At 43.4% G+C, this 24101-nt stretch overlaps 1 protein-coding gene across 1 annotated transcript; it reads right to left on the bottom strand.

Moving 5' to 3' along the window:
• Nucleotides 1-1737: 1737 nt before the first annotated feature.
• On the bottom strand, nucleotides 1738-23526 carry nsg2 (neuronal vesicle trafficking associated 2; the record flags this gene model as incomplete). The annotated part of the gene is made up of 4 exons (XM_080528652.1): nucleotides 1738-1938; nucleotides 18319-18429; nucleotides 22868-22984; nucleotides 23398-23526. 4 exons carry the CDS (start codon nucleotides 23524-23526, stop codon nucleotides 1738-1740), a joined length of 558 nt encoding a protein of 185 aa, XP_080384778.1.
• Between the last annotated feature and the right edge of the window lie 575 nt (nucleotides 23527-24101).

Below are 24101 nucleotides of genomic sequence, written 5' to 3'. Positions count from 1 at the left end.
TGTATGTACTATATGTAGTATGTTATCTGTATATACTATATGTAGTATGTCCCTGCACATCTCTTCATCTGGATTAACCCACATGTGACAAAGGACTACAGCACGTCTCTGTCTGGCTTTGATCAGGCCCCCCAGGGAAAAGGCTCATTACAGCCGTGATTTCATGTTTCTTGAAAGTGAAACGACTAGAGCATTACTGACGCACCAAAACATGAATCAACTTTCTGTATCTTTTCATTTTCAACTTGTGTTCAACTCAACTCAAAACCGAAATGTGCTGAAATGTGGGCATTTCATGTTCATGTTTCATGTTCATGTTAATAGACATCTGGTTCCAGTTCCAGTTCACATGTCAGTCAAATCTTTTTTCTGCACAATGTGTAATACTACCAAATTGATTTCCATTGATTTCATTCTGTCAGTTTAAAAAAGAAAATGACTCAATCTTGACAACAGAAGGCATTACTTCTAAATGTTAAATATTTTAAAAGAAAAGCAATGGGGCAGCCACAATGTTTTGTGATTCTGTTTGTCTTTTCGAGATAGAGAGTTCCTCTACAGTACATGCCTCACTCAGTCTGGTCTGTCTGTGTGACATGATGTTACCTTCTACTGGCGACACCTACAGAAGCACACTCATAAGCATTGAACAACAGCTTTGTTAGCGATGCGAAACAAAATATATAGATATCAACGACAACATAATGGTTAAGTTTATGCTGTGACAATAAGCATTCGGTGATGCTGCAAAGCCGTTTGAGTCCTGTCGTGTTCACAATGACGTCTCCCTAAACTAGACAGGTAGAAACGCTTTGCTGCCTCAACTGCTGAGGGAATCCTCAAGGCTGAGAAACAGCTCACTGTAGAGTGGTAGCAGTGTTACATCCTCTAAATAGCGTTGTTATGAAGTTGTAGGATGTACGTTGTATGATGCACAAACACAGAGCCAATTTATTGCCAATAACAAAACAATAGGACATGGTGCATGACTCACATTTAACTGATCAACATGTATCTTCACAAGTCAGATTCTATTCATCTACAACTTTCTGGAAGTGAAAGAAATCAAAGCAACTGGTCCAAAATGAGGCACACTATTAGTATGGGTTTACTTCTGAAGACACGGGTCACTAGGTGGATCTCTAGGGCATGCTCTGACAGTACGTCTGCTCTGACTGGACATGACGTATTTGTAAAGTAATAAAGACAGTGGGACATGTTGCATGTTGCAGCAGCCTGATGAAGTCATGCTTGCATGTGCATTTAAACAAGCTCCGCAGACACAATGGTTCACAGTCATCAATTTGAGTAATAAAGTGAGATGTGTTCTCAGTTACAAAACACATTTTGTCAACTAGTGTCTGTGTGTGTTTGTGTGCGTGTCGTGAGTATTGTCTGTGTATTGTGTATTGTTCACCCCTTGAAAAATGTAAATAAATAACTACAGATGCTATTCAAACAAACCAGAAACCCCAACCGCTGTTCCAGCACTGCCACAAATGTATTTAGAAAATAATTGAATTAATTAATTAACTCCATACTCTGCCTGACAAAGTGCATTTGACTAATATCAATTGAACAGAAACTCAATTAAAACAGGACCACGGGTTATCCCCCCCCCCCCCCCCCCCGCCGCCGCGAATGAATTCAGGGTTACCGGATTTGAGGTTTGCTTGAATTGCACCACATATACAAGCTTTCAAATGGCCGTGGTTCCGCCCCCCACCCTCCCCCTGGTTAGGCCAACTTCTGGGCAGTCTCGGTCTCCTGCTGGGTGACCTTCTCCTCGGACATGACGGTCATCCAGGGGGACACGGACCTGGTGATGGTCTGCTTGGCCATGTTGTAGTGGTTGATGATGGTGAAGAGGCGGCCACGCCCGCCGGGACCCTGAGGGGGGTAGTAGCTGTACATCCCTGCCGGCATGCAACGACCCTGCTGCTGAGGAGAGAGAGAGAGAGAGAGAGAGAGAGAGAGAGAGAGAGAGAGAGAGAGAGAGAGAGAGAGAGAGAGAGAGAGAGAGAGAGAGAGAGAGAGAGAGAGAGAGAGAGAGAGAGAGAGAGAGAGAGAGAGAGAGAGAGAGAGAGAGAGAGAGAGAGAGAGAGAGAGAGAGAGAGAGAGAGAGAGAGAGAGAGAGAGAGAGAGAGAGAGAGAGAGAGAGAGAGAGAGGAGAGAGAGAGAGAGAGAGAGAGAGAGAGAGAGAGAGAGAGAGAGAGAGAGAGAGAGAGAGAGAGGAGAGAGAGAGAGAGAGAAGGTGGGGTGGAGAGAACAATTATTCAAATCAGGAACAAGGGACAGAAATGGCGAATCAGTATTCAGTGAACTAGAAATGGGTCAGAAGACATTTGCCATAGGAACTAAGGAAAGACTAAAAAAGGAATATGAGTACAAGATGAAATCAGAAATAACAGGGCACCTGTTACAAGGAAACCTTGGGATGAAGGAATTGTTGTTGAAATGTGGTGAATGAAAGCTCTTGGTACCGATGAAACTTATTGGCTTATCACGCTAAATGAAATAATATTAAGGCACCATAAGAGAAGGAAAGGAGGGAAAATGTATTCACCATAGCAACCAATAAAGGTTTTATCAGTCTTGCAGGTGGTCTGCCAAAAGGTTATTACAGAATGTGGGATGATATTTATTGCACACTGAATGCTGCCAATGATCTACCTAATGAAATGTGGAGTAGGCCTGCTAATAGTACTCAGGAAGCCTGTTAGTACACCCCTCTCTTCTGTTAGTACACCCCTCAATTCTGTTAGTACACCCCTCACTTCTGTTAGTACACCCCTCACTTCTGTTAGTACATCCCTCTCTTCTGTTAGTCCATCCCTCTCTTCTGTTAGTCCATCCCTCTCTTCTGTTAGTCCATCCCTCTCTTCTGTTAGTACATCCTCCATCCCGGCTCCCTGCTCAAGATGGCGGCCCGCTCAGACGTGCGGCTCGGAGTGGCTCCAACGCTGGTGTTTTTTAGTGTTTTTAAGTACATTTGTATGTACATTTTTATTTTAGTACTTATAGGGAACGGTTGTGTAAATAGTACCTACAGCAGACTAGACTTACTAAAAGTTGGTGCGCAAAATGAGAGGACTGTAACAACGGAATTCTTGAAACAACAAGGAATCCCATTCGAAATCGCTAGGTCGCTGGGTGAACAATGGTACGCTATCCCAACACTCAAGCGCAAACGTCGGCGTCGTGATCTTGCTTACAAGGCTAGACCGCTAGCTCATCTAGGCATGTCTGACCATGTGTCAATCCTCCTGATCCCAGCCTACACTCCCATGAGGAAAAGTGCTCCCATCACCACTAAGACTGTCAGAACCTGGCCAGCAGGGTCCGCTCCACTGCAGATCTGCCTGAATGACACCTCATGGCAGGAATATGAGCATGAGGACCTGGAACAGTTCACGTCGTCGGTTCTGAACCACATAGTGAACTGCACCAACTCAGTCACCGTGGACAAACGGGTCCGGGTCTACCCCAACACGAAGCCATGGATGACTGGGAAGGTCCAAAAACTGATCAATGAGAGGGACAACGCCTTCGCAGGGAAGGGCACACTGCTGTACAGCACCACCAGGGCTAACCTAAAGCGCGGCATCCGGGAGGCCAAGGCAGACCACAGAGAGAAGATTGTGGAATGCTTCCTGAGCAACGACTCCAGGCGGGTGTGGCAGGGGGTTCAGCACATGACAAACTTCAGAGCCAACAGGCTCACAGCCGCAGAGGACGACCCCCTGCTGGCGGAAAAGCTGAACTCCTTCTACGCCCGGTTCGACGAGGGGCGAACGGAGGTAACCACAACACAAACACCACTCTCTCCAGCTCTCAGCAGCCTCACCCTCACAGAGCATGAAGTGAGACGCGTGCTGAAGGCGGTGGACCCCAGGAAAGCCTCAGGGCCGGATGGCGTCCTGGGACGGGTGCTGAGGGACTGCGCCGACCAGCTGGCCGGGGTTTTCACCAACATCTTCAACCAGTCCCTGTCCCAGGCCACCATCCCACCCTGCCTGAAAACCTCAACTATCATCCCAGTCCCGAAGAAAAGCACGGTGAGCTGCCTAAACGACTACCGCCCAGTGGCACTCACACCAATCATCATGAAGTGCTTCGAGAAACTAGTCCGGGCCCACATAGTCACACGCCTCCCGCCCAACCTGGATCCATACCAGTTCGCCTACAGAGCCCACAGGTCCACAGAGGACGCCATCGCGACGACTCTCCACTCCACTCTATCCCACCTGGAGAGGGGAAACAGCTACGCGAGACTGCTCTTTGTGGACTTCAGCTCTGCCTTCAACACCATCCTTCCAGACAGGCTAGTGACCAAACTACTAGACCTGGGACTATCACACTCTATATGTGCATGGATCAAGGACTTCCTGTCCGACCGCCCCCAGAGGGTGCGGGTGGGCTCCCACACCTCCACAGCCCTCAGACTCAGCACTGGGTCCCCCCAGGGCTGCGTGCTAAGCCCCATCCTCTACAACCTCTACACCTACGACTTCACCCCCGTCCACCCCAGCAACTCCATCGTAAAGTTTGCAGACGACACCACCGTGGTGGGCTGCATCTCGGGGGGGGACGAGGCGGCGTACAGGGATGAGGTAGAGCAGCTGAGCAAGCTGTGCAAGGTTAACAACCTGCTGCTAAACCAGTCAAAGACCCAGGAAATCATCGTGGACTTCAGGAGGAAAAAATCTGAGGTCCAGCCCCTGCTCAACCCTCCGATTCCTGGGGGTGCACATACAGGATGACCTGTCCTGGAAGAACAACACAGCAGCCATCATCAAGAAGGCACAACAGCGGCTCTTCTTCCTGAGAGTCCTCAGGAAAGACCACATCGGACAGGAGATGCTGGTGGCCTTCTACCGCTGCGCAGTGGAGAGCATCCTCACCTACTGCATCTGCAACAGGTTCTCCAGCTGCACAGCCGCAGAGAGGAATGCGCTACAGAGAGTCGTGAGAACGGCCCAGAAGATCACCGGCGCCCCCCTCCCCTCTCTGGAAGAGCTGTACAACACACGCTGCCTCAGGAAGGCCTCCAAGATCTCCAGAGACCCATCCCACCCTGGGATGCTCGGCTGCCCTCGAACAGGCGGTACAGGACCATGTTCGCAAGGACAAACAGACTGAAGCTCAGCTTCTACCCCAGGGCCATCCAGGCCCTGAACACAGCAAAGACCTAGGTTCTGGGCCCTGGACAGTCTGGACGGATTGATGGCAGCTGCTGGATTGAAAATCAGGTGTAGTGCTGAGGCACAAATGGTTACATTTCAAGCCTGCAAACTGCGACACTTTAAATGAATGTGCAATAACACTATGTGCAATATGACAACCCTAGGGTACATAAGGTTGCAGAGAATAGGAAATGTTAGAATAGGTATAGCATAGCATAGAGTACAGCAATAGGTTAGAATAGGTATAGCATAGCATAGAGTACAGCACAGTGTTTTATGTGTACAGTATAGTATAGTGGATAGTGTACATAGCCTTTATTTATGTAAACCAGCTTCTTTCCCTTCTTGTTTTAGTTTTTTTTAGTTTTTTTTAGTTTTTTTTCATTCCTAGCACCAGGGGAGCCCCCCCTCCCAAATTTCGTTGTTTGGTACCTGTACTATATCAATGACAATAAAGACCATTCATTCATTCATTCATCCCTCTCTTCTGTTAGTCCATCCCTCTCTTCTGTTAGTACATCCCTCACTTCTTCGGCCCTTCAGAAATATCACTGCCCTGATTACATACTGTAGTAGGTCATGATTACATACTGTAGTAGGTCATGATTACATAGTGTAGGAGGTCATGATTACATAGTGTAGGAGGTCATGATTACATAGTGTAGGAGGTCATGATTACATACTGTAGTAGGTCATGATTACATACTGTAGTAGTCATGATTACATACTGTAGTAGGTCATGGATCACCAATAGGCCCGCGGTGGGTTCTGGAGAAATGGCAGAAGGAAAATATATATAATTTGATAGCGAAAATATAATTTTAAGTGTTCTTCTTCCGTGTGGCATTTCTTTGCACACTATTCCATAACATAATTAATAATTTCAGCAATCAAAGAAGAAAGAAATGAAAATGTTCCCTCTTAATTCCACCCTGCATTTCCTGTATAGTAGTCTACTTGCCAGCAATGTGAACTCAGAAATGTTGAGTACCCAAAAGTTTTAAGTTACAAATGTACAGTATTATGGAGGACCAAGTCTGTCAAAATTAACAATAAATATATAGATAAATGAATGAATGTATGAATACATAAATGAATGAATACACACAGTATAAGGAAATACATTTCTATATTTATTTATTCTTTTACGCATTCATTCTTTGTTTTCCACATTGTTTTCCACATTCATTCTTTGTTTTCCACATTGTTTTCCACATTCATTCTTTCTTTTCCACATTCTTTTCCACATTCATTCTTTCTTTTCCACATTCTTTTCCACATTCATTCTTTCTTTTCCACATTCATTCTTTCATTCTTTCCCCGATTATCAGATCTGTATGCAAATATAGGGGCGTGTCTTGCATGTTGTCCTCGCCCCCACGCATTTTCATTGGTTGATGCCCCACGCATTTTCATTGGTTGATACCGCGCGTGACGTGGTAAAAGCGACAAAATCGAGGTAGTCCTTGGGCCAAACCATTTTTCATTACTATCTGGGTGGGCAAATTCTAGATGTGATTTTTTTATTCCTATACATCCCTGGATTATGTTTTGATATGATAGACCTTTTGGTTTGGCAGCAAAAGTCCCCTGCCATATCTTGCTCCCCTTCGTATGATTCGCTCGTAGGTCGGGCTGTGGTTGTGATAGAGACTTGAGACCAGAGGGTTTTTTACGCACCTGAGTCTCCTGAACAGTAGATATCGACCCCTAGTCGATCAGACCTTCTTAGGCTGAGCTATGGTCACGTTTCCGCACCTACCCCCCTACCAGTGAATGAAAGTTACCATAGCTCATCGTAGGAAGCTCTGATCGACTCGGGGTTGGTCTCTACGTGTTTAGGAGACTCAGAAAGGGCTCAACAACATGAAAGGGCTCATGTCTCTATCACAACCACAGCACAGCTACGCGCGATTCATGCAAAGGGAAGCAAGATATGGCAAGGGACCTAACCCTAACCACTAACCATTAATAAGCTGCCAAACCAAAAGGTCTATCATATCAAAACATAATCTAGGGATGCATAGGAATAAAAAAATCACATCTCGAATTTGCCCAACCAAATGGTAATGAAATGTTCAATTTTGGGGTTTGGCCCAAGGACTATTACTCTTGGCTGAGGGCTTCACCACGTCACGCACAGTATCAACCAATGAAAATGCGTAGAGTGCGCCCAAGATACGCCCCTATATTTGCATACACATCTGACAATGACAAAGACAAACGATTCTATGGCTGTGTTCGGAATAGCGTACTAGCATACTACTCATACTAGATATGACGTAGATTTTGAGTATGTAGTACGTTCGAACTGTACAGTATGCGAGATTTGAGTATGCGAGAAATTTAGTAGGCGAGCAGTTATTTCCGGTAAAATTTAAGTCGGTTTTGATGGACCCTAGCTCGGCTCCTATTTCCCAAAATGCATTTCGCGTCCAGAGTTGCGTCCAGGGTTGCCAGATGGGACGGGTTACCGCCGAATGGGCTACTTGATTTTGAGGTTATAGAAAGTTCAGGCTGTAAATTGTCAATCCCATCTGGCAACCCTGTGCGCTTTCAGCCTCGTCAAACTGCGTCATACAAACTTGTCATACAGCTTTTGTTTACATTGTCCGATAGCCTGGGGACCGAAAGCTTGCAATAAACATCGTTTTTTGCACATATTTGAGTGTGCAGATGCTGCTTTTTTGCACTCTATTTGATACTCTTCAGCTGCAGCACCCCAGCTAAGTCTGTTTACGGATGAGCGGTGGTATTTTCACTATACTGGGAATTAACATGTATTAACAATAATTAACATTAACATGGTGAAATGCATTCTTAGACATGACTACATCGTCATGATTACAAATATGCCACTTGAAATGCATGAAATCCAAGTTTATTTGTGTCTTACACACATGTTCACCTAGTATTTGACTGTTTGTAGCCCAATCACGAATGATCCCAGTATTGTAGCTTCAGACGGACAAGTTGGTTGTAGTGCTTGCCCACGATATGTTATTGCTCATATATATTTATTTGAACCACCGTGGTGCCACCCCGAGAAGTGAACCGGGAGTAAACTCAATGAACAGGGAGTTCAACATGCGTAAAATGCTTAAATTCACTCCGAGCAGTGTCGACATCGTTGGGGGTCTCCAATCGACTCCATTCAAAGTGATTTACGATCCCGCCCCTCTCCCCTGTCCGGACACATTTGAATTTTCACCGTAAGCCCCGGTAAAGCGACGTTATTAACCCGCAAAGAGTGTGCCCCGGGCACCGTATTTGTCCGTGAATAACACCGTCTAGGAAGGTGGTAAAAACACAATACTACTTTGCTAACTCCACCATCGCTATACGGTCATTTTGAGCCATCAACCAACCCACTGGCACCCCGGGAAGTTATGTTTCGAACCCCGAGAGCATGCATAAATGACTATCCGGAAAGAGTGCACTCTCCTCGGCCGCTGCACGCGCCTCTCCTCGGTAACGCGGAGGAACGAAAAGCTTATTCCCAGGCGGTCTCTCATCCAGGTACAAACACGGCCCAACCCTGCTTAGCTTCCGAGGTCGGACGAGATCGGGCGTATTCAGGCTAGTATGGCCGTGAGCAAGAGGACCATGACCCTAAGCATCCATATGCCTGTGCCTGGAGCACTCTTGTTCATGGAACTTTATTATATAAGCACTCTATTTGTGGGTAGACTATGCACAAGGTGTCCTGGATGAAGGGAGAAGTTAAAATCGCTCTGAGAGCGCCGGAGCGCACACTGGGTGCAACGTCATAAAGGGACCAGGTAATTTGATTGGACAAGAGGCATTCCATGAGTGCTGATCATATTTCCAGGGCGAATTTACGAACGCAGCTAGCGAACAGAAGATGCAAAAAAATCGTCAGATCAGATATATACAGTAAATGGGTTATTTTGGTAAACTGGACACATTTTGGGAATATATGTGGTTACTTTCTCGCCTGAAAACATATTAAAACTTCATAAAATGACATGTTAACACTTGTAAAGCCAAAATTACATATTTTAGCTAATGGAGGTTTAAAATGGAGGTTTAAATTCGCCGCTCCCGGCGAAATGCATTCTGGGAGGCATTCTGGGAGGCAGTATGGAGTATGCATAATGGTCGGCTGGTTTTCGGATACTACTATACTATTATTGTGAATTTAGTAGGTAGTATGCAGTATATACTCATTGAGTATGCTAGTATGCAGTATGCTAGTACGCTATTCCGAACACAGCCTATGTGAATACAACATTGTCTTTCTCTTTATCAGATGTGTATGCAAATATAGGGGCGTATCTTGCATGTTGTCCACGCCCCTGCGCATTTTCATTGGTTGATACTGCGCGTGACGTGGTGAAGCCCTCAACCAAGAGCAGACACTACTTAATTTCCAATCATAGCATATTTAAAAAAAAGTACAACCAGAATAGAAATCCAAGTAGTACAATACTCATTATTGTACTTTAAACAGTTTTTCAGTGCATGAGGTCAGCTCACTGCCTGGGCTAGAGAGGTACTTCATTTGGTTAGGCTGGACATTTTTTTCTGGTGCCATCCTAACAGTGGCGGCTGGCCGATAGAGGGCGCTGGGGCGCCGCCCCCACCTTCACTTCCTAGTTGCGATTTGTAAAAGTTTTTTTTTTAAATAAACATTGTTTATTCACAAAATGCGGCTGATATTCTGTCGGCGCCTATCAGCATTCATTAAAAATCCTCCAATACAATAAACATTTTATCTCTGTGTGTGTGTAAAATTCACTGTTAAAATACATAGGGGGAGGAGTCGGGGCGCCGGTCGAATGCAAGTCTATAGCAGGCCAAATACTTTTCGCTTACACGTGAGCTGTAGCAGCGCTCCAATTGGCTGTCTCCTATTTCTCGGCCGGGGCGCAAAAATTGCGCCCTGAATATCCGGTTGTATAGCAGAAAATGCATATGCTGAGGACTTCCGACTTCCGGGGCAGCATGGATTGAACGCACGCACGACTGCTCTCCTAACAAATTAAGTTGTTTACAATGTAAGGAGGATTTATTTCTGTAAACAAATTGAACAAATGGATTAGAAGGAGGCATATTTTGTTCCTAACTTGAGGATATTGCAACTGGACCTATTACCGAAGTCAAACTTATCTCGTTTGTGGTCGCAATCTCCGCACCGGCTGTTTGTTGATTGTTTGATATAGGTTACTCAAGTTGTATGGCCAACGCTGCTGGCAGCAGAGAGTTAAGAAATCTAAGAAGCGATCTAAAACAAAAAGTTACGGTGATGGACCGCGGAGAATTTGCATCAATTATGAGAGAAGTCATACGTGAAGAGCTTGACTCCGCATTTGATCTGAAACTTAAACCAATTAAAGAATGTCTGGATTCACTCCGCAAGGATATGATTTCCAATACGACCAAAGTAAAGGACCTGGGAACAGCCGCTAACGAGACGGAAGGCCGTCTAACTGATATCGAACAAAAACTTTCTCAATCACAGTCGGATAATATGTCACTGAAACAGAAAATTGAACAGATTGAAGCACGTAGCCGCAGTTTTAATATTCGAGTGTTGGGACTGCCTGAAGACAGTGAGAAAGGCAATCCCACTGCTTTTATGAATTCCCTGTTATGCGACGTGTTTGGTGCCGACAAGCTGGGACCTCAACCCCGCGGGAGGCTAACGTGAGGTATGGGCTGTTATTTCCACGCAAGCTGATTGTCACATTTGCTAACAACACTGCCTCCTTCACGGACCACAGAGAGGCCATGGCACACTACATCCAGGTAATTAAACCAACTCTATAATCCTGACTACATCAATGGCTAACATCAATACCTGAACAACAGCCCACTATATGGGCAATGTGACAGTAGACAATGTAATGAATCCTGGATTGATGGAGATGCCTATAGGCTACGTGACATTTAATTGGAGTCCCTGACTATGACGAATATATGATATGTATGTATATATAAATAACAATTGATATGGATCAATTTATACCTCTTATTAGATTATAAATACTCTGGTTGTTATGTTTGCCTTTTGGTTGACAGCAAAAGGGAGAGAGGAGGATAGGGAGGGAGAGAAGGAGAGAGAGCAGGATGGTGTCGGCACACCAGAGAGAGAGAGAGCAAGAACCAGGTGAGAAAGTGGACAGGTAGTCAAGACCACATAAGTAAGTAGCCTTGAGAACCGATGGTTCTCGAGCCTAATGGCCCATAGGGATCTCCTGTTTCCGTAGCGTGAGGCGGCTTAATGTACAAGTTAGTACACCCCCTGGACATGACGCTGGTATGTCGCAGGGTCTTACCCCCTGGGGGGGGGGGGGTCCATGCCACGGTCCATGCCACCCCCCCAAGGCAGAAACACTGTTATTCTCATGCTAAAATCGACTGTAAATCCAGATTTTAAAGTTGATATTCTTCCCCGTGGAGCATGCCCCCATAACCTGTGCCCCACCCAAAATGTTTAGCACCAGCCGCCACTGCATCCTAAGTCAAACTCTGCATATGAATCATAGTGGAGGTATGATATATGGCATATATATGGCATATATATACAGTTCTTTGGTGGAAAGGCATTTTTTAAAGCAATTTTTAGTCACCACAAGTCTGTTCAAACCCAGGCAGCGAGACCAGCAGGAAAACACAACTAGATCTTCTATAATTCTAACTGGATAGTACTTCGTTTCCAGTCATAGTCAGCTAGATTACTTACTTAGCTAGCTTACTTTTACTTATCAAATGTACATTTTGTGATATAAACGCAGTGGAGACGGTCTCAGCTGTCTTGCATCGCGCATATGCGCTCTGGGCTATGTCTAATTGAGTCAACTGGTATTGTGGTTATCACCAAGTTCTCCCATACAGTGCTGATGGACTAGTATAGACCATTGCCGACATGTGTGAAAGAGGACAACACGGGAATAGCTTGGGATGTCGACATAGTTTGGGATTCCATGGAAATTATAGGGTGAAAGAGGCTGTGTGAGAACGGGGCTATAGACGCTCTACCCGTCTGTGGTGATAACTGCGTCGCTGCTTTCACACGTCACGCGCGGTATCAACCAATGAAAATGCGTAAGGGCGTGGACAACATGCAAGATACGCCCCCATATATTTGCATACAGATCTGATAAAGTGGAAAAGAAAGAATACATGTGGAAAAGAAAGAATGAAAGAATGAATGTGGAAAAGAAAGAATGAATGTGGAAAAGAAAGAATGAATGTGGAAAACAAAGAATGAATGTGGGAAAGAATGTGGAAAACAAAGAATGAATGTGGAAAACAATGAATGAATGCGTAAAAGAATAAATAAATATAGAAATGTATTTCATTATTACTGTGTGTATTCATTCATTTATTTGTTCATACATTCATTTATGTATCTATATATTTATTGTTAATGTTGACAGACTTGGTCCTGCATACAGTATGGGTCCCCAGCACAGAAACTGCCAGATGCTAACTTGCATATGCTGGGCAATTGCATAATTGGCAAAATTAGCATTAATTATCACATTCGACGATTTGGACAATATTGGAGTGGTTTTGGTGGTTATTGAGGATGTTAAATCTATTTCAGATATTTAAAAAATTCATAATGGCCATTTAAACCAGAAGTGACCATATTTCAACGCCCAGTGGGCTGATTTTAATGAAGTTTCAGTCAATTTAGATGTTTTAGAGGACGCTTAATTGATTGGATTGGACAGATAACTTATGTATTTGAAATAATTGAGATAACTTCAACTCTATCCAAACATTTTAATTCACAGGTATTAGACATAACAACGGCAAGTACCATACCAAACTAGAATAATATGACTATGGGTAAATAATATCCTCAAGTACTGGGGCTGTCATGCCAAAACCTGGCACTGCCAAATCCTGGCAGGGCCATCAACGATTCAGGAGCGAATTACGTGTGAAATTAGCATGCTAGCAGGTGTTTTCATATAAAATGTTATATATTATAGCTGACTAGTGAGCCTGCATCAACCTTAATGCTATTCAAGTGCAAGAAGATTACAATTGTCTTCGCAGTTAAAGATACACACATTAATATGACGGTGTGACGTCATACTACCGCAGCAGATTAATGTGTGTATCTTAAACTGCGAAGACACATTTGTCTAAAGCGCTCGTTTAAAATTGTGTACGTACTAAAGTCTATAAATACCTAATATACTTGAGAATGAGCTTTGTATTTACGCCCTGTGATAGCGGCTCAATTATAGCGGCTCAATTAAGCCAAGTGAGCGGGAGAGGGCAGAGAAGGGTGGCTTCTTGGTAAGTTGCATTTGTAACGTTTGATCATGACAACCAGTACTCAAGTTGTAAAAGAAAATCAGGGGGGATGGTGGATTTTATCATGAGGACAATTTTAGCATCCCCACAGCGTCAGTGACTTCAGTGTCAGTGACTTGGTAAAAATGTCATTGCATGTGTGCGTGCCCCCTCGCCCACAGTATTTTACTCAATATGCGCAAAACTAAATGTTGAAATATCAGTAATACCACGTTCATTGATAAAATGACATAAGGGATGGAAAGGGGGGATGGCAGTTTTAGAAGGGGGATGATTTTGACCGTTTTTATTTCAGGGGGGATGCCATCCCCCCTCATCCCCCCTCAACTCGAGTGCTGATGACAATTAACCAGCAAATGCTCATACTGTAATAATATAAAGGTCTTATTCTTATCAGGTGACATTGAAAATATGGCCGCTCACTCCCAGACACGGGAGACACCGGAGAAAAAACCAGTATAATTTAGCGCATTAGGCATGTTGAAGGGGAGATGGCGTTGCCTTGACAGCTCCGGAGGAATATAAAGGAAGACTGAAATACAATCATAAACATCAGTTCCCTTTAAATCTTGAATTAAACTCATTTTCTCGTCTGATAACAACATCGTTAATTTTATTACGAGTCACGTTCACTTCGCATGAATTACAGTGCGACTCACATGACTGTAAACTCTGCATAACCAGTAGGTAATGTGCGTACGCAAGGTCAATACCCGACATAGAGCTGGGTCATTTTTTTTATAAGGTGCCTTTTCCGTCCCCAGTACAAATCATGTTGTATTTTGTCTAAATTTGGACAAATACTAATTCCATTAGGTTTTTCATGTAGTATAGTCAATTGTTATTTATTATGAATACAATGATATGGGCTTAAGTTGTTGTTTTCTACATTTTAAAAGCTTTGGTTAAAGATGTAAATGGGATTTGGCATGGGATTTGGGATGTCCCCAGTGTTGTTCATTCAACTTCAATCCAAAAAAGAACTATTAAAAACATATACATTTCCAAATATGTTATTATTATTTCATTTTCCTGATCAATATCTATTGAAATCAAATACAGTTTTTATCCTTTTTTTTATTTTGTACAAAAAAGTAAGGTTGTATGCTTGTCCCTGCGATCACTGTCCACCCTGTTATGCTGTGTTAATGTCCCTTTTAAAAGAAAACCATATTTCTCAATCACATCACTCTCATGAGGTGACATCACATCAGTGGAGGGGATTTCAAATGTTGTAAGCTGTGTGATTTTCTACCTCTTTTACCATCTGATTTTTATGTTTTTATCCAGTGAGTTTAATGTAGTTGACCATAACATGTCCACCCTGTTATGTCTAAATATTGAGGAGATCAATCAAATTGAATAATTTCTAAAAATAAGTATTTAGTGCAAATTAGATTCCTCATCAAGTATTCATGGTCATTCGAGGCATTATGCTAACACAGGCAGGCTAAAGGCTAACTTTAACTCAAAATGTCCACCCTGTTAGTGTCCACCCTGTTATGTGTCCACTCTGTTCTGGAGACACTCGCCCTATTCAACTACAGAGGGTATTCTAAATAAAATACAATTTAGGTGCCTGAGCTCGACCACTATGTTTTTCAGCAAGCTAGATATGTCCTTTATATAATAGAACATTAAAATATAGATAAATCAACAATTTATTTTTCACAAGTTATGAAGTGAAAATAGCACCGCATCGTCTTCATCTTCTTCTACTCTACATTCTTGTCGTATTGCTGTTCTTGCTGTGTGTGTGTGTGTGTACGTGAGTTGCAAATGTACTATCATAGCCTTTGCAGAAGCAGTAGCCTGCAGCTACGCAGCTGCACTTAGCTGTTAAACAGGGCTTTAATCCAGCTTTGCAGCTACAGATGATAATGTCCAACAGGGCAGGAGGAGCAGCGGGGCTTACATCCAGGACGGGCATGATGACTTCCTCTCCCTCCTTCTCGCCTTCCTTCTTGTCCCGTCCAAACTGTGTGATGTCCACAGCTGGTGGGTCTGGGCGGTCTGCTGTTTTCCATAGCAGCACCTGTAGATGGGCACGTCGTCCATGGAGGAGTGTGTTGCGCTCTATAAGGAGGCAGTGTCTTCAGTGCTGTGGGGGTTTCGCGCTTTCGGTAGATGTCATATCTGGCAACGTTCAAAGATGCCGACTTCCTCTGGTTGTACAGGGCCAGGAAGAAACCCCTCACTAATCTGCAATCCTCCGTAATCTGTAAATCAGTAGCTCCCTCCTCTCCGATGAAGTGAAGCAGGTCACCAGGTACCTCATGGCCTTAAGCCTTCAGCGTGGCCGCACCTATCCTCTGGAACTCCCTCCCCACAGTGATCCGCAACGCCCCCACCCTGGACTCCTTCAACGCCCCCACCCTGGACTCCTTCAAACTAGCCCTCAAAACTCATCTGTTCTCCAAGGCCTTTGGCCCCTAGTCATTGTTTCAGTTTTGCTTTGTTTGTTTTCTCTTTTGTCTGTCCGATCATTCCCCTGTAAAGCGTCCTTGGGCTTTTTGAAAGGCGCTATATAAATTAAAGTTATTATTATTATTACTATTACTATTATATGCCGACACCTTCTCTTTCCGGGCCGTGTGTGTAGGAGGTGGTGTAACACCCGGAGAGAGCGTCCTGCATTGCCAGGATAGAGCGACTCACTGCTCACTGAGATTCTCTACTATCAAATTGTTGAGAACAGTCAGCCATCCCATCTGTCCATCTACAGGTGACATGTGATGCCCACCTCCTTCCAGCACCAACAGACCACGAGCACAAAACCATCAGTGTCGTCGCTGAGAATGCGGACGGTTGTAGCGCCGCGACTGGCTGCTTCCAACATGTCGTGAGCTTAGAATGATACGGTTCTCCGTTTAGGGTAGTTCAGAGATATTGAGCGTCAAAGTTTTTACATTCCATTATGTTTTGTGAGATGGAACCTTTGTATTTTATTAATTACTAACTCAAAAATGTCAACATTTTTAAAATAACACCACACAGACATTAATAAACACCTAATGGATCAGATTATGTGAAAAACTCAATTTTGACAAAAATGGAGATAGAACCTTATAATTCGAACGTCACGATGTATGAGATGAGGGAGACGTTAGCCTCGTCCTGAGTGACATTAGTACTCTCTGCTCTGCTGACCCTCTCCATGTGATCTCCTAGGCTGTGTGTGCACAGGAGCTCGCCCAGCCTCCGTTTGTTTGTCTTGTTCTTCATCACTTTGTCGCGGCTAGGTAGAGGGGTTGTCATTGACAGTCGGTACTCTGTTGAGCTCTGCCTGGCTCTTCTCTGCCTCTCACGGTCTTTGGCAGAGACTTGCTCATACCGGTCAAAGATGACAAAACGTCTTGGATGATGTAGCGATTAAGCCGGTGCCCCATCCCTGCGAGGTCAACCAATCACAGTGCCTGACGATGGCCACACACACACACCACAGGGATCGGGGACAACGATTCCAAGACACTGGACGTCAATCACAGACTTGGTACCCTTCCTGAGGCATCCTTACTCATCGATGATGGATGCAGGGACCAGGCCGAGCTCGTAGTCAAAGAGGGCGGAGAGCTCCATTTCTCTCTTGGTCCCCACCACCAGCAGCCCAGCAAACAATGCCTCAAGGTCGCATATGATCTTCCCATTGACCGTCACTCTTTTTGTGTTGAATTTCATTGACCACCTTATTTGAGATGGACGCATGTAAACCCTCAGGACGGGTTTCTGACGGAGTATGAGCCCAGCTTCAGGGCCGTGGTCGCTTCCCCACGCTGTAATTTCTCCCACTGAGCGGTGAGTCGATGTGAATGAATTCATTAGTAAAAAAGTAAGACTACGGTAGTAGCCCAATATACCGAAAAAATAGATGGAAAATATCTGCTTTCTAATCAGAGGAAAATATTAAAATAGCACACTTCTCTCCATGCAATTGAAAACATTTCTTTATTATATATTCACCAACATGTTTAGTGTGCAGCAAATGATGATACCTGCAACATATCTACACAGAAACAATTCAATTAACCTACATGAGTAGGTGTTAGGGGCTGGAGGTTTGTGTGGCCCACTTTTTCCCAGTGCATTTTAAAACTGACCCGCTATAAAGCTGCATGCCTTGTGTTATTGTGATGGTGAGGATTATATTATTTTGCTACAGCTACTGTTTCCTTGCAGAAGAGGCGTACAGGTTTACTGAAAGTTGGCAAGATTAATGCGTACTTGTCAGTCCATTCTTCATTAAAGCTGTGGTTTTCCATGTTAATTTTACGCTTCAGGTTCTTTGAGAGTGACATTTATATATATTTTAAAGTCTGGCCCCCACAGTCTATCTATGCTTAGAACAATTCTGTCCCTTGGTGAACCCTGCTGTAGGTGGAAGCAAGTGACAAGACAGGTGAGAGGACAGACAACTTTCACAAGTCTGTGGAGTTGGATGGGCTTCCACAGAGTCTTCATAGTTCCAGTGGTCCTGTCTGGGTTCTGTGGGGGTTTCAATCAGCTCTGGGGTTCTTGCTGTGTATGTTTAATATTGTCCTTGTCGTTGTATTGTTTTGTTTGTGCCCTCTTTATAAAATTGAAAACCCCAAATAAAAACAGTAAAAAAAAAATAAAAAAAGGCTGTGACCAGTGGTCACACTTCTATGAAGAAGAGAGGGAAGGACACTTTTCAGATGTACTCAAAACAGCTCTTAGTGATCAACTCTGATGAAAATTCCCACAGTTCCAAAATGAAAACAATAGCATGTAATGTTTACTGACTGAGTCTCCACTGTCATTCTATCCAACATGAATTGCCATGAATGACTAAAAGGTCAGGAGACAGGCTTACCGTGTAAACAAAGCCCTCGGGACAGGGTTGCTCGTACTGGTAGACTTTGTAGACCACCAGAAAGACCACACACACCAAAAACGCCAATGCACAAATCACCAGCAGAGTGACCTGGGAAGAAAAAAGGAGAAAGAATGGGTGGCTGATTGACTTTTAACACATTGGCCAATCCCTAAACAACTCCTAGCCCATGTCCTTGTTGGCCTTGTTTCTCCAGGCCTAGGTCCATAAGCTCCTCAAAGCCTGATCAGACCCCTTCATATCAAAGCCTGGTCAGACCTCTTCATATCAAAGCCTGGTCAGACCTTCATATCAAAGCCTGGTCAGACCCCTTCATATCAAAGCCTGGTCAGACCCCTTCATATCAAAGCCTGGTCAGACCCCTTCATATCAAAGCCTGGTCAGACCCCTTCATATCAAAGCCTGGTCAGACCTTCATATCAAAGCCTGGTCACACCTTCATGTCAATAGAATTTGAAGACATTTACATTTACATTTTTGGCATTTAGCAGACGCCTTATTCCAAAGCGACTTACAATCAATACATTTGAATACTAAGCATGTGAATCAGCAGTCCACCATTCGTTGCAGGAAGAGTACTCTAGCTCGGGCCCGGGGCCACTGATAGAAGGAAAAACCTTCTCCCTATTATCGCCTTCTACTAAAACTGCTGTGTAGAGGAGGTGGGGCCAGTCGGCCAGCCGAGGTGGAGGAGCGGAGTGAGCGGGCAGGGGTTTGGGGGGTTACCATTTCCTTCAGGTAGGCAGGGGCTGTCCCTTTAGCTGCCTGGTATGCAAGCACCAGGGTCTTGAATCTGATGCGAGCTGCTATCGGGAGCCAGTGCAGGGTGCGAAGGAGAGGGGTGACATGCGAGTATTTGGGGAGGTTGAATACCAGCCCAAGAGAAAATAGAAGAATCATCCGGGGAGATACTTTCGTCTTTGGAAGAAGCGCAGTGTTGCGGAGGACGTGGGTCGACAATGGGAAACAGGGTGGAAATATTCCTTGGCTATTCTGATGAAATCAGTTCAAGTTAAATGTTGTTTTCATAAAATGTCTTTCATGGTTACGTTAAGTGCGCTGAAGAAGCAGAAGTTTGAAGAAGAACGGATGTGGAGAGGCTACGCTATCTTGAACAGAGGACATGTCCTAGAGATCTCTTGATGGCCCCTTGTAGATTTTTAAGAGCAAAAACTCATACCACACACTTTAGGAAAAATGTTCTAAATGTTGTTGAATATCAATAATATGTTGAATATTTCATTTGCTAGATGGACTGATAACCACACTACTCTGATCCTCTCCCATCTACAGACTATGGAGGAATGTCTAGGGGTGGGGGGCCAACGGTTCATCTGGGATTGGACAGAGGATCAAACTAAAACATTGCATCTTTAACCATCTGCACAGCACTGACATCTCTGAGGTATTATGTCATGGCCACTGGTACTGTAGGAACCAAGGAGTGAAAGGGAGGTGTTGAGAAAATCAGATTAGCCTCAGTGACGATCAGACTGGAGCTTTGTCACAGCCATGGGCCCAAAGACATACGCTGCTTTACAAACACAGTCATCATCATTAGTGTCCTACTGAGTTCTATCATTTGCATGTTAAATGATGTTAAAGTGTAGCTTGTTGATTCATAACCTTGTATTTTCTTCTTTCTTTTCTCTCTCTTCATGTCTCTTTGAAAATATCCCAACATTACTTCTATTTTCAGTCATGATTTCTCTCATAGAGGTACAAACATCTGACAGAAATCATGAAAAGAATGATATCAAGGGCTGCCATGCAAAACAAGCATTCATGGAAGAGAAGACAGCATAAAGAGGTTCCTTTCATCTAAAGTGCATTATGCTAACAGCAAGTACTGTTTTTGGATAATAGAGATAATGCCATAGGACTTCAGATGTAAATATATTTTACTCTATACTTTTCTGCTATATGCTGCTCAGCACAAAAAGCTTGCAAAAGAATATGAAAACCACAATAATTAAATAAATAAAAATGTAATATATTTCAAGGCATTAAATTACAATGAAAATGTTTTTTCCCCTATATACCACATAATATGCCAATATTTGTTCCACAAAATACATTTCTTACAACACAGTCTACACTATCTGCACATTACTACAGTATACCTCCACCAAACACCAAGCTAGCAATGCAGCTACAGCATTGACTTGAGTAAACTGTCAGGGGAAGAAATTAGCAAACTATTATGTCGAAATAAACACATAAGCAGTACTTTGACTTATGTGGATTAGACAGTATTAGACAGTATTAGTATTAACTTTGACTTGTGTGGATTAGACAGTATTAGACAGTGTTAGTATTAACTTTGACTTGTGTGGAGATTAGACAGTATTAGACAGTGTTAGTATTAACTTTGACTTGTGTGGAGATTAGACAGTATTAGACAGTATTAGTATTACCTTTGAGTGGTTACAGTAAAGGTAAGTTGTCAGGGTTAGGGTTAGCCATTAGTAGACCTAAATTGCCCCTCTTGGTCTTGTTTGTTGACAAGCACATTGCAGGTGATGTCCTGCCCTAACTACAATTAGGTACTACTTTCCTTTCTAGCATTGCAAAACATAATTGACTGTCAGTCTTTATTGAATAAAACTGTACTTTATGTGGTCTTAAAAACGATATTAAAGAATGCCTTGGTAATGACAATTCTGACATTAACCCCACCAGATGCTGGGTATCTGGTGATGCTCTGCCAGGCCTGTATACTGCAGGGTCGTAAACACACCATTGTTGAATTTCAATTCTCAAAGCTTCCTGACAAAAACTCTCTCTGCCCCCCTACATATATCAACTAATCTATTTCTTCATCTATCCATCCATTCACGTCTCTCCCCCACGTGGACTAAAGGTTATTGACTAGAACGATGGAAACAAGGATATCATTTTGATCCTTCTTACTTTTAGTCATTACGTTTTATTCATCGACCAAAACAACACTAAAATGTTTTTGTTTTTCAACTAAAACTAGGGAGGATCAAAATGACTAAATGTGACTAACATTAATGTGCATCTTCGCTTAAGACTACATGTAAAATAGTCTGCCAAAATGAACACTGCGTCCAACACCCAACTGCTCTCAGAGACCTTCGTAGGTAGTGAGTGAAACACAACCAGTACAGGGCCATCCATCGCCATGGCAGCAGCAGAATTAATCAAGGAGTTTGGGGCGGGGCTAAATGCATCACTGTGCATTAGGTCCCCAAGCATAGCATTATGAACGGCATGAGAATGCCAAGTGGAGGGTGGCCGAAATCACAATGTGTGAATGAAATGTTCCCTGTTGGCACTGCAGTTAACCTAAAAGATGTGGATAGGTGGGAAATATTATGACAGCAATGATAAATGCACTTGGGCTGAAGGCAAACTCGAGGGAATAGCTCCTGGATTGTGTGTGTGTGTGTGTGTGTGTGTGTGTGTGTGTGTGTGTGTGTGTGTGTGTGTGTGTGCGCGTGTGTTCCCTACACCAAAATACACATTTAACCCTAATTCACACTACAGGGCTGACCTTGGTGCAGGCTCAAATATTTTCTCAGACATGTTGTTTCCAGCACGGTTTCAGCAAATATGGTGGTTGCGTAACCACGACAACCCAGTACGGCTCAGCTTAGCTCAGCTCAGACTGGCTCTGTGTGGTCAGTTACGCTCTATCCGTCTATAAATATCTACACATGTATATAACATGGATCTCAGAATTGACCAGTGCTGTTGTTGCTACCTCACAATACACCATTTCAATCATTCATTTGTATCAACTGATACACTTTCCATGCTCACTCCCGTGACATAATGTACATTGATTTCTGTTTTGTTTGTTGGCCACATGACTACATTTACTCTAATAAAGTTGTTAGATGCTGTACTGATGTACTGATGAAGTGAATGTATGCAGTACAGACGCTGAGCAGGAGGTACTATCTACCATGCAGTAATTTTGTCATGTTCTTGTTCTTCTTCTTCAGAACCCAGAATCTCATCTCTCCATTGGCATTCTGGGAGTCATCACTGGGAACAGGAAGTTGTCAGTGAGTTTCCACCCCTCTAAAGTTTTCCTGTAGCTCCACCTGAGCCAATGGTGATGTCTTTTCCCGCTCTCTGTTTACAAGCCCAGTTAGCTGAAGATGTTGTCAATGCCATCCTTTTGCAGGTGAGCAGTGTGCATTCAATTCCCTGTTTGAAAGATAATTCCGGTTGGAATCCCCGCCTCCATTTCGAGCACCTCCTCAACTCCTCTCGATTTGTCGATAGAATCCGTGGAGCTGGTCAAATTCACTGGAGGCATAACCACCCCCCAGACCTACTAGCATTATGGTTCTCCATCAGACTCATAGTCTGACTTAGGGAGACTTTCAGTGAACAAAACTGCGTTGCAAATTTATCAATTTAGCCCAAAATACCTAAAAGTGTCTGATGAGTGATGACATTCACAGCAAATATATATATATATATATACTTACAGCATATATTACAGACAGTCACAGCATATATATATAACTAACAAAAACGCAATTCTTACTTTGAGTCGTTCAGATACCCCTTCAATGATGCTTATTGAGAACTCTGCTATTTTAGGGGAACGCAGTTTGCCCTTCTTGTGCTCCCCATCATAGTCTGTCTTTGTCTTTACCACCACCTAGACAGGGGGACAGTTGAAGCATGAGAGATTCAAGCCAAATAGAGTACTTCAGTTTGCACATGGTATCAGACAAGATCATGACTCCAGTCTTAAAACAATAGAGCTGAAAATATGTTAAATATTGCAGTCAATAGAAATTAATGTGTTGTGAAGATGTTTGATGTCAATATATGAGTGACAATTATGTTTTCTCTATGTGAAATGAACACAGTCGTTTATTTGAGGTGTTGAAGGTGAGCCTTTGTGCCACAAAAAACATTGATAACATATTTAAAACACGTTATTTTCTTTAGGTCGTTTGATATAGCCTATTTGGCTAATGTTTATTTTTTCCTCTAGGCCTACGGCGTATCATAAGCTGCATGGTTTTACAGAAGAGGTAGGCTATAGTTTATTTGCGTATATCTTACCTTGTCGGGTGGAGGGAACTGCAGTTGACTGGCATCTAATGGTGTTATGAGTGGAATGGTGTCAAATCCATCCTCGGAAACGGCTTTGGCATTATTTTTGTCACTGAAATTATTCCCTAATTTAACCATTTTCCCAGGCGATAATGTGTAAATTCGTTACCTGTTCAAAGAAAGACTAAACATGTTAGTGACCGTCTGACGTATTGTGTCACAATGAATGGCATTATAATCTCCCCCTTTTTAAAAGCGTGCTATCGTGCAGAAAAGGGTATTGAAACATAAGCAATTATCCTACACCTGCGTTAAAAACAAATCGATATGGAATCTATATCAAGAGATGTGCTTTTCGATGGGGGATTAATAATAGACGTTATTCACACACAAAGCGGTTTAGAGAACAACGCATCTGTTTGACGAAGAGCCTATTGCATTGTTCCGCGCAGTTCACATGATTAAGAAAAGATGAACCTGTTTATTCCAGTGACTATTTACTTCAGCCCTTACCTGCTAACGTTAATATTTATTCCTTGTCAATTTGATGTTGATGTTTTCTTTTTATAGCTGAGAAAGCCGGTGTAGGTGTGACGCAGCCGATTTACGAGGTGCACAATATGGCCAAGCCGCCGAGGATGCTGAAAGGCTCAGAGGCGGTCCCTCCAGCGATGGATGCTGTCGGCACTGCAAGAGATGCAACCTCACATCCC

This window comes from Nansenia antarctica (genome assembly GCF_963989245.1).
Source record: "Nansenia antarctica genome assembly, chromosome: 4".
Classification (NCBI taxonomy): domain Eukaryota; kingdom Metazoa; phylum Chordata; class Actinopteri; order Argentiniformes; family Microstomatidae; genus Nansenia; species Nansenia antarctica.
Note: the sequence above shows the minus strand (reverse complement) of the source record. Positions and strands in the feature narration are given on the sequence as shown.